The sequence below is a fragment of the Onychomys torridus genome, chromosome 4, assembly GCF_903995425.1.
Source record: "Onychomys torridus chromosome 4, mOncTor1.1, whole genome shotgun sequence".
Taxonomy (NCBI): domain Eukaryota; kingdom Metazoa; phylum Chordata; class Mammalia; order Rodentia; family Cricetidae; genus Onychomys; species Onychomys torridus.
In genome coordinates, this window is record NC_050446.1 from 84,629,316 (window position 1) to 84,641,398 (window position 12,083).

The window sequence follows — 12,083 nt, forward strand, 5'->3', positions numbered from 1 at the left end:
CTGTACTAATTTACATTAACACCGTGGAGGGCTTCCCTTTGCCCACACCCTCACCAGCATTTGTTTTTTGATGACAGCCATTTTGACTAGAATAAGATAATCTCAAGGCAGTAGTAATTGGTTTGCTTCATGGCCAAGGATGCTTAAAACTGTTTTCAAGTATGCATTGGCCGCTTTTATTTGTTCTATTAAGAACTGTCTTTTGAGTTTATCATCCCATTTATTGATTGGATTTATTCTTTGAATGTTTCACTTTTGTATTTTTTTTTTTTTTAGATTCCATATTGTGAATCCCCTGTCTGGTGTGCAGTTGGCAAAGATGGTTTTTCCTCGTCTGCAAGCTGTCTCTTCACTCTGGTGTCTGTCTGTCTGTCTGTTTTCATTTGCCGTGCCTAGCAGTGCTTTCAGTAGAACAGTTGTAGGAGGCTTGTAGACCAGATTTGACTTTATGCCTTCATTTGCCAACCTCTTCTCCCTTCCCCGCCCTACTTTCTCTACTTCACTCTGTAGCCCAGCTTGGCCTAGAACTCACTGTATAGCCATGTCAGTCCTACCCTTGCTTCCTAAATGTTGAGATCACAGGTGTGAACTGGCTGTTGACTTTGAATCTATGTAGGAAGTGTGTAGCCAAGCATTTACTTGTTTCTGCCCTAATAAGCAGTGCAGGCAGTCCTCTGTAACTCACTCATAGTGATGGTTTATCCAAGTATTTGCACTGGCCGACTGTTGAGGAAATGTATGCATATGTCATTCATACTCAGAGTACAAGGACTGCCCATGAACCCTACTACGATTTTGGACGATCTTTAATGCAGCCAGTCTTTCTTGAGCACCTACTGTTCACTGTCTCAAACTCTTAGTAGCCTTCCTCCTGTAAAAGTAATTACTGCAATTAAAATCCCTTCATTTTTATTGAAGGAAAGGAAAGAAAGGGAACAAAAAATTAATAAAAAAATGGAAGAGAAAGCAGCAAAGAAACTGGAAAAAGAACATTTGCAAGAAAAAGCGAAAGCAAAATATCAAGAATGGTTGAAGAAAAAAAATGCTGAAGAATGTGAGAAAAAGAAAAAAGAGAAGGTATTGTTAATTGAAGTGACCAGTTAGAATACATACTTTAGTGTTTGTATGTATATATATGTATATTTATATAAAATATTAAATATATATATATTTATATATACATATAAAATTAGTCAGTTAACATTGTTTTAATATAAAATACACAAACTTTCCTTACTTCTGTTATTTTATGTTTAAGCTTCAAAAGTAAATATGCCTTTGTGGTATTTCTGGAAAATTATTAATAAGCCTGTGGATATTTATCAGTCAGGTTCAAAATCTTTATTACTGCTTTTAACCATTTTTGATAGCTTTTAGTAGATGTTTTACTGCGTTTAAGTTGTTCTTCTAAGACAGACTTGCATTTTCTTGTTTTATGGATTTGATATCTTATTGTTGTCCATTGGTAGACACTTTAATGCCAAATCTTTGATCGTGTTTACTTTTGTTGTTTGATTATAGAAACATAGTTGAGTTTTGTGGCCAGTGTGTCACTGGGGCAGACAAACAGGAAGATTGGCTGGAGTATTTAGTTACAGAATACCTCAGGGAATTCTCTGGTCTTGTCATTTGAAGGAAAAAGAAAAGCAACGGCAAGCAGAATTACAAGAGAAAAAGGAAATAGCAGAAAAGAAGTTTAAGGAATGGTTGGAAAATGCAAAAAATAAACCTCGTCCAGCTGCAAAGAGCTATGGTTACGCCAGTGGGAAGCTCACAGGTTAGTTTTTATGTCGTGTGGCTTACATAAGTATGGCTTGCAGAAGGAAATGCTATATAAATATTGTTTCTCTTTGATAGAAATAGAAATGTGTAAAAGTAATTTTTCTTTGAAATTATTGCTTTCTAGAATATTATAACTATATGTTGTTAAAGGCGTGCTGTAAATTTTTGCACTTCATATATAAATATATTTCTTAAAGGCAACAGTTGTAAAACTGTATACTTACATTTTATTTTATTTGTTTGTTTATGTTTCTTTGAAACAGTCTTCCTTTGTTGCCCAGGCTGGCCTCAAACTCAGAACCTTCCTACCTTACCTTCCTGAGTCCTGGGCTCACAGGTATTCACACATATGAGTCATGATACTTTGTTCCCATTGGTCTTCCCGCCCTACTCCTGTTTCCCTCTTTCATCTTTTGTGTTGCAAGTGTTCCATTGTTTTGTCTTTCTCCCACCCCTTTAGATCTAGTCCTTCCCTCATGATCACCTTGCAGGATGTGTACACAGCACGCACATCTACTCAGTTTTAAGTCTAGGCTTTACATATAAGGGGACACATGAAGCTTATGCCTTTCCTAGTCTACCTTGTTTCACTTAACATGATTTTCAGTTTTATCCATTTTCCTCAAAATGTCATGATTTCATTTTTCTTTCTGCTAGAATAAAATTCCCACTGTGTATTTGAGCCACATTTTTCTTTATCCATTCATCTTTTGATGGACATATAGGTTGATTCCATTTCCTAGCTATTGTGATTCATGCAACAATAAACATGGATGTACAAGTATCTCTATGGTATGTTGACTTTAAATCCTCTGGGTGTATACTCCAGAGCTGGGTCATATGGCAGTTCTATTTCATTTTTTTTTTTTTCTTGAGAAACCTCCAAACTGCTTTCTTAAGTGGCTGTATCACTTTACTTTGCCACCATCAGAGGGCTCCTCTTTCCCCACTCCCTTGCCAGCATTTGTTTTCTTGATGGCAACCATTCTGACTAGAGAAAGATAGATCTCAAAGTGATTTTAATTGCTTCAATACTAAGGGTGTTGAGATCTTAAAATATATATATATGGAGAGAGAGAGAGAGAGAGAGAGAGAGAGAGAGAGAGAGAGACAAAGTCTCATTGTGAGCCTAGAACTCACCTCTGCCTCCGAAGTGCAGTAATTAAGATGTACACCACCAAGCCTGGCAGCTTTGTCAAATCCATATGACTATACTTATTTTGAAAATTCTCTATTCAGTCATTTACTGACTGAATGCTTTGTTCTTTGAGTGTTTCATTTTGTAATTATTTTTAGATTAAGATTGTGAATCTTCTGTGTAAAACTGTGTCATTGGCAAAGCCTTCCCTGTACCTGGAAGTTTTTCCAGCCCTACCTGGCCCCACAGTCGGGAAAAATCTCACATCCACTTGGTCCCAAGTAAACACACAGAGGCTTATATTATGTTCAAACTGTATATCCTATGGGTCCGGCTTCTTGCTAGCTAGCTCTTATAACTTAGCTCAACTCATTTCTATTAATCCATATGTTACCATGTGGCCGTGGCATTACCAGTCTGCTGGCATCTTGTTGCTCCTTAGGCAGCAGTTTGGCATCTCCCCGCACTCTCCTTTCTCCTCTCACCATCTCTTTTGGATTTCCCCCCTGGCTCCATCCTGCCCTGCCATAGGTCAGTGCAGCTTTATTTACTAGCCAATGGAGCAGCACATATTCACAGCATACAGAAAGACATCCCACATCACTTCCCCTTTTCTGCCTAATCAAAAAGGGAAGGTTTTAACTTTAACATAGTAAAATTACGTCTAATAGAATAGTTGTCAAGCAAGAATTACAATTACAATGTCTAGTCTATGGTATTTGGCAAATTTAAAGAAAATATTCTATCTATCCTATATTTGCGAGTCTACAGTTTCATATGTAATTTATCATAACCAATGAAAATTATAACTATCTAGTCTTCAACTATACCAAAGACCCCAGAAGGATACCCAAGTAAACAGGAAGTGCATTGCAAGCAACTTCCATAATTCTATAAAGGACAAAGACAGCTAACTGGCTGCCTGGACAGTCACCCAAAGTTCCTCTGCAACTTTGGGGCATCCATCTTCTACCTATAGGCCTAGAATCTCTCAGTCACTTTTCCCTGTGTCCGTAGAATGTCTGGCAGTCTATGAAGCAGGAACCTGAAGGACCATTTTGCCTTGTTTTGGCAAAATTCAGTGATCATTTTCCTATGGATCCTGTACGTCCAGTTTATACAACATATTATCAAGCAGTCCAGGCAAGAACAGTTTCTTGCCCAAATGGCTATTTTTGCCCTAAAGAAAGCAAACTCCATATGGAGTTTCTTTGATGCCCATCATCCTCTTTGAAGTAATTGGTGCTGCCAGGAGCAGACGTCTCATGGTCCAGAAAAGTTTAACTTTTTAAGACATTTTAAATGCCATATTCTGTAGGTCTTTGAAGTGTTTGAAGATTATCTACCTAATTGAAATATATTTGTTTATACCTAGATAACTAACATGACTATAAGTTTGATTATCATAAATGACTAATTATTCTGTATTTTTAATTATATATTATAATTTTAAATGAGTTGCATAAATGTAACACATTAAACAATAATAGAAATATATGTATATAGTATAGCAAAATTAACTTTGAATTTGTATCAATAAACCAAAATAGCATTGTAAAACATTTCAAATAAGTTGTTGCTCTTTAAAAGTAGATTCAACAATCTACTCTTTCATCCTTTCTATATCCCCTTTCCTTCTTTAGAAAGAGATTGCATTTGTAATCAGCCCCCTGTAAATAAAAATAAACATTTATAAACAATATTTTGGGAATTTGGGGTATAGCTTCTTCTACTACTTCCTGCTGGTTGGGAGTGCTGGCAATCTTATGGGGATCCTGAGAAAATTAAGAATTATAGTTAAATCTTGGCTGTCGTAGTCTGTGAGACTGTATCGACCTTTCAGCGGGTCTTGGTTGATCAAACCATATTAGCCTAGAAGCAATCCACAGATTCACATCTTCTGTGGAAACAAAAGCAACATATCCTTAGACACAAATTTTGAAGTCAAGATACCTTTAAAATATACATATTTGTTTAACTGAATAGCCTTTACAATCAAATGTTTCTCTGCCATTAAAAATCTCAAAGACAGTATAATAATATGCGGTATCTAGATTCTTTGTGTAATTTTCTTTATGTAGCTTAACTTTTATATTACTTTTGCTGTCTCTTTAAAGACTTTATTTTTTAAAACTATTTCTTTATGTAACTGCATATACTCCTTTTCCTCTCTCTTCCAAGCCTATGTACATTTTCACACACACTGTAAACAGTTTTATTCCATCTGAGTCTGTCTTATAAGTTGTGAATCTGTAATCATTTTTTGACCATTGATTTAAACTGCAGTGTGGCTAGGACCAAAGTGGCAGCCCTGATCCTGGCTCCGCCCACCTCAGCTTCCCAACATGGCAGAGGTATATTTACCTCCAGCTCTGGGGAAACCATGCTTACCACCTGACTCTGGGAAGTATGGGTCTATGCCTCCATCCAGCAGCGTGTAGCCCAGAAACCCTTTTTCCCCCTATACTAGCAAAAGCTAAATCTACCCTGCATGGCTTAGAGACACCTCTGTACTGCAGCAGGAATTCACCAGGCTGTAGGTTAAGCCCACATGCCAGGAACTCGCCTCACTGTAGCTCAAGCCCACACACTTTTCATGGCTTGCCTGAGAGACACAACTAGGAAGCTGTTTTTAGCTCCGTTTTAGAATCTTTTTTTAAAGCTTTTCCAGGTTTTGGGTGGAAATTCTTGCCCCACATTGAATGCCACTCCCCTATTCTGCTTGCTGTCTTCACTCTGATAATTGTTTCCTGTGCTGTGCAGAAGCTTGTTAATCTTGAGTCATCCCATTTGTTTATTCTTGGGATTATTTGCTGTGCTGCTGCATCATTTTTGGACAGTCCTTGTCTGTGCCTGTATCCTGAAGTGTTGTACCCATTTTCTTCTAGCAGTTTGAAAGTTTCAGGTTTCACATTAAAACCTCTTGTCCATTTTGGATTCATTTTTTGTTCAAGGTGAGAAAAGGGTCTCTGATTTCATTTCTTTTTTTTTTTTTTAAATAAACTCAGTTTTCCCAGCACCCATTGTTACAGTTTGCATACTTAACTTTTTTGGTTTTTTGAGACAAGGTTTCTCTGTGTAGTTTTGGATGCCCTGGAACTCACTCTGTAGACCAGTCAGTCTGGCCTTAAACTCACAGAGATCACCTGGCTCTGCCTCCCAAGTGCTGAGATTAAAGTGTGCTGCCCCTGCCCCGCCACAAACTTACATTTTCAAGCAATGGTTTCTAATGATAGCAAACAAAAATTCTCATGGTTTGGCAGTGTAGCTCAGTGGTAGAGTGTAACTTTAGCATTTGCCTGACTCTGTACTCAGGCTCCAGGACTCCAAAATAAATTATCTTATTTATTGGGCCATTGAACTGCAATTGAGGTATGTTTACAAGGCCATTTGGCTTTTTCTCTTTCTACCAGTCTTTAAGATAGAGTACCCAGGGTCCAGTGCATTCTTTTTGAAGAGTAGAATGCTAGACAGCACATGACCAAAGTACCCAGTTTGCCTTTAGGCTTGGTCTGATTATAATGGCAATGCTTGTTTTTCTTTGTGCTTCATGTTAGAAACTCATACCTTGCTGACAGCTGCCTTCACTTGTTTAAGTGATTTATTATTAAATACTCCCATTCTGTTTTGTTCACACACTAGAACATACTGCAGACTTTGTTTTGACTGTCTTGGTGAAGTGTGTGTTGACATATCTTTGCAGTCAGTGTGGACTGGGAGTGTCTGAAAGACACATTCCTGCTGTCAGGACTAGACCTTTCTTTATGTCATAGGCTCATCTATTATGGATACTGAGCACTGGCATGGCATACTCCTTTAAATTTTTAAAAAAATTTTTTGTTGAGAAAAATGATAATAAACAATTATTTTAACCAAATGACAAGATAGTAAAGTTAGAATGGAGATGTTGACTAGAAGTTAATTACCAAAACAATGGATTATTATCTCAATGCTTTTGAATTTGTGAACTTAACTCTCACACACTGTGCTTCTCTTGTCTCCATCCTTTATGTCCATATCATTGTTACAAATTGCACAGTACAGGGATTTCTGTCTCCACGGTGAGTGCAGGACTCAAAACCAATTCATGGCATGTTCTTCCTGCACCCCATTATGGGTTGTCAGATGTCACCATTCTGTAAACACTTCGTGTACATTAGCAGAATGAATGCCAATTAGTGGTCAAAATCCTGAGTTGACAGGAATGCAGAAGTTGAGTGGTTCTAAATTGGAATCTTAAGTTATTGTAGGCACTTATGTAAAAATAAAGTCTTTATTTTTTATAAACTTCAGTATCTGATAAGGGACGCTGTCACATGATTAGCCATTTCAAAGACTGAATTAAGAGCATAAAGTTGTTTTGTTTTTTGTTTTTTCCACATAAAGGTTTTAAGAATTATAAAAGAAATTGCATAGTAAAACTTATATAAGCACTTTTATTTAGATAGGTTTTCACAGTATTATTCAAATTCTCTGAATTTTTAACGTTTGCTACAGTGGTTACTATATTGGAACAAAATTTTTTAAAAAACATTTCAGGCTTCAAATTTTAAGTTAGTGTATTAATTTACCAATGATATTTTGTCCTGTTGCCATTTTAATATTTTTCTAGCAATTAAAAATTGATATCTTTGATCTAAGAATTTTTCTTGTTCATTTTGATTTTTTTTAATGATTATAGGTTTTTACAGTGGAAATTCCTACCCAGAACCAACTTTTTATAACCCAATTCCATGGAAGCCAATTCATATGCCCCCTCCAAAAGAAGCTAAGAGTGAATCAGGAAAGAAGAATAAACGACCTGTGACGAGCCAGCCACTCACATCATCTCTGGCAGTTCATAAAGCCAAGAACAACCTTTGCCTTGGCACTCTGTGCCGAATACAGAGATAGAGCATGTGGACATATCATAGCTTTCTAACTAGAGCTTCTTAAGCTTACTCAGAATAGTTTTTTCTTAACACTTCTCAATCAGTAAGTCAACATTTGATGTTATAACTGACAGGTACCAAATTTTTAATTTGTATATGGAATCCTTAGAGCTAAAGATAGCTTTTACATTTTTGTTTTTATAAACTTACAGTTGATCTAATGATTGTATTTTAGTTTTTATTAAAACTAATTATTATATCAATAAACCAACAATTTTTCTTGTGTTCTTTTGCACTGTTGTTATTTGCTTTTGATTTGTACCTATGAACATAAGATTTGTTCAAACAAGTACTTCTAAAGCTTACTTAAATGGGTTAGAAACCCAGAATAATAAGCTTCAGTGTTTGTAAAGTTTGTTAATGGTTTTTAGTACAGTTTTCCATGAAGGTATGTTTCAATTTTACTTTCCTTTCTTACATTTATTTCTTTTTTTGTGAGTGTGTGCGTGCCTGTGGCCATGCATGTGTCATAACATGTGTGGAGAACAGAGGATAACTTGGAGCAAGTCAGATCTATCTCTACTTCTACTGTTTGGGTCCCAAGGATTGAAGTCAGGTCATCAGACATGCTCAGCAAGCACCTTTACCAGCCAAGTCATCTCATTGGTCCCCTGTGCAGATAATTTTTTTTAAAAAATCCTACCTGAAAGACTGTTCTACAACACAGAAATAAGGGTTGGAGTTTTTAAGAGAAAATTTAAAATACTGTTTTGTGTTGCAGCTGTGAGACTGATGCTTTCATAATGTCGAGACACTAATAATATTTTGTCACACTATATAAAATCCTTTTCATATCTTAAGTATAATTGGATTGCTAGCTTTGCAATTAGGATCATCATTATATTATCTGTAAGATTGGCCTCCTTAAATGTTAAATAAAACTCAGAACTTTTTGATAAGTTTTAAAAATCTCCATTTTTTTTAGAAGTTTTTTTTTTGTTTTTTTTGTTTATTTGTTTTTTAGGAGATGATCAAGAAATGAAAATGTATTTAAATGTAATTTTTATTTGGAATATATTCTGTTTTTGCTAGATTAGTAGTGTCAAGTTTCTGGTGGTTGATAGTAGTAGTTGGTAAGGAAATATCAGTAACATCTTTGAAGGCTATTCATGTCATCAAGAATCTAGGAATGGATAGTTATGAATTGGTTTTATTGGATCAAAAGTTTTAGAGGCCTGATCATTCTATTTGAACAAACTTACTTTTATAGAAAAGATAGAAGATGAAAAGTTTCTTGGGTGGCAATATTCTTATAGCTATACATACACATGCACCTGAGTTCTTAGACATTTTAGATACATTTATAAACCTATTTCACAGACTAGATTAGCCATTAGCTCTAACTCTTTAGTATAAATCATAATACTTTTCAAGAAGTTATTGAGCTATTAGTCACTGAATCAGAATCTTAATTATATTCTAATTGTAATGGGCAGTCTCTGGAAGATTTTATGAAGGATGTTGGCAAGATCTTGTCTATACTTTGTGATTATTCTGGCTGCTGTGAGGACATAGACCTATAGTGGGACAAAACATAGACACAGGAAAACACATTTGAGAGGTTTTGGCAGGATCTACCAGATAAGTCATGATGATTGGATTAAGGTGGCAGCAGCTACATGATAAAAAGTGGGAATGGATTTGTAAATATTGCTAAATTTGCAATACCAACATCAACAAGAAACTTGATCAGGTTACCCAGGAAGAATTTAGAGAGTAAAAAGGGGCTGATAAAGTAGCCAGCAAAGGTCCTAAAAACAAGCATCTAATAAAGCAGAAGAAAACCCAGGCCTTCACTGCCCTATCCTCTACCCTGGTGTGTTTATGTGAGACTTTTGTTTGTTTGTTTGTTTTTCGAGACAGGGTTTCTATGTGTAGCTTTGCGCCTTTCCTGGAACTCACTTGGTAGCCCAGGCTGGCCTCTAACTCACAGAGATCCACCTGCCTCTGCCTCCCAAGTGCTGGGATTAAAGGCGTGCGCCACTACTGCCCGGCTGAGACTTTTTTGTCATCCTTCTTGAGTAATTTTGATGGTTCCTTAGTAATTCTGATGGTTCCTTATTTTAAATTCCAGGCATTCTTCTGTTTGTCTTTTATGTTATAACTTCAACTTACTTTGTGGACATATCTTCTCTAAGGGCATTAGCTAAAATTACTTTTTCATTTCTCTAATTTTCTCTGGAACACCCTTTTTTCTTTAATTACCCCTATTTTTGTTTTTGGAGATTTTCCTCAAATGTTTTTTAATCTTTGCCTTACTTGACACAGCCAGTGCAAATCTCTACCTATGTGTTATAAATAATGAAAGAGCTGGCTAGAAGTGTCTGAACATGGCAAGGGTTGGTCGATGCTGGATTTTAGGCTATGCTAGAGACCTTCAAACACCTGAAAGCCTTTCCTCCTAAGGGTATTCATTTGCTAATAGAGAAGTCTGGCTGGCCTAGGAAGCTTCTGTGTATTATAACTAATTACACAAACTCACTTTACCTAGTTTTCTTTTTAGCTAGGGTATGAATAAGTATGCTCTCCTCAGTACCTGGGATGGAGAGTAGGGATATCTATATTCTCAGCTATTTGAGGTTTCTTTAGGCTTAATTTATTTTATTATTTTTAAATTGTGTGTGTGTGTGTGTGTGTGTGTGTGTGTGTGCGCGCGCGCGCGCGCATGCATGCATGCCCACGCATGCTCACACATGCATACACCCAACAATGTAAGTGTAGAGGTCAGAGGACAACATGTGGAGGTGCTTGTAGAACCACAGGTTTGTTGTCCAGGTAAGAAATTGAGTTTAACAGTAGATTATTTTTCATGGCTTGGGTGCAGTAAGTGCTAGGAAGCCCCACATTCCTACCACCTTGCTAGATTCTAGGTTACAAATTCTGACCTAAGACCTGTTGGAGCCTGCCTGCTGGCTGGGGTGAGATTTAAAGTGTTATTTACCCCGAAGCTCAAGCTATGAGGACATATGTGGAGGTGGCTAGCTTTGTTGGGAAGTCAGGCACTCAGGAAGAAGTGATTAAGCTGAAATGCAGGTCGAAAGGCCCCCAAATAAACAAAACTTAGAATGTGATTATCTGGAAGGCTGGGGGAGGGGGTAAAGGAGTGGGTTTAGAATGTTGGTGGGTCCACATACAGTCTTTCAAAGACCAGTGGTAGGTGACAGGTCAGCATTTGGATATCAAAGTGTCTTTCAGGCAACTTGAATCAAATGACACATTACTCCAAAATTACAGAAGTTTCCAAATTCTTTGTGATTTGCGAAGAAAACTTAGAATCCCAAGGGAAAATACACTTTGAATTTCAGTGGCCAAAACACACCATCAAGGCAGGTGGTGGTGGCACACACCTTTAATCCCAGCACTCGGGCGGCAGAGCCAGGTGGATCTCTGTGAGTTCGAGGCTAGCCTGGCCTACCAAGTGAGTTCCAGGAAAGGTGCAAAGCTATACAGAGAAACCCTGTCTCAAAAAACAAAACAAAACAAAAAAAAGAATGCAACACATTTTTGCATCTTTAAATAAATATTCCACAGCATAACCAAATGATATATGTCTTAAACTAATAATTCCACATCTCCATAAGTTGAAATAAAAATGCCAGCACAGGTGTCTTAGTCACTGTTCGATTTCTGTGAAGAGATACCATGAATACTGAAACTCTTATAAGAGAAAACATTAATTGGGGGCTTACTTCAGTTTCAGAGGCTTAGTCCATTATCAAGGCAGGGAACATAGTGACAGGCATGGAAGGCATGATGCTGGAGGAGCCCCTGACAGTTCTATATCTGGATCCACATGCAGGAGGCAGAAGAGATACTGGTGGGCCTGGTTTGGGCTTTTGAAATCTCTAAGCCCACCCCCAAGTGATATACGTCCTCTAACAAGTCCACACCTCCTAATCCTTCTCAAGTATTGCCACTCTTTGATGACTAAGCATTGAACTATGTGAGCCTATGGGTCACTCTTATTCAAACCACCACAACAGGTATATTAGGTATCATTCAATAGAGGACATGCTCACCAATTTATCTGCCCCTGAAGACCCTGTATGATTGATCTTGTAGACCTCTTTTTACTGTTTAGATTATACTATATTCTGTGTGGTTCACTTTTATTTTGGGATGCAGACAATGGTCATGACTTAGACCCAGTCAGGCCAGTAGGGAACATCATTTCTCTCTTGGAAGAATGATCAAGATTTAAGAACAGCTGCTTCCCAGAGACATCTTATAGG

General features: G+C 37.1%; 1 protein-coding gene across 1 annotated transcript in view; it reads left to right on the forward strand.

The window, feature by feature from the left end:
* The window catches only part of Ccdc34 (coiled-coil domain containing 34), a 31,059-nt gene extending 22,983 nt beyond the window's left edge, over window positions 1-8,076 (forward strand). Inside the window, exons 4-6 of the mRNA XM_036184917.1 lie at window positions 919-1,077; window positions 1,636-1,777; window positions 7,602-8,076. Of these exons, the coding sequence (XP_036040810.1) occupies window positions 919-1,077; window positions 1,636-1,777; window positions 7,602-7,813 (513 nt within the window). The 3' untranslated portion in view covers window positions 7,814-8,076. The remainder of the gene's footprint in view (window positions 1-918; window positions 1,078-1,635; window positions 1,778-7,601) is intronic.
* Window positions 8,077-12,083: the final 4,007 nt, after the last annotated feature.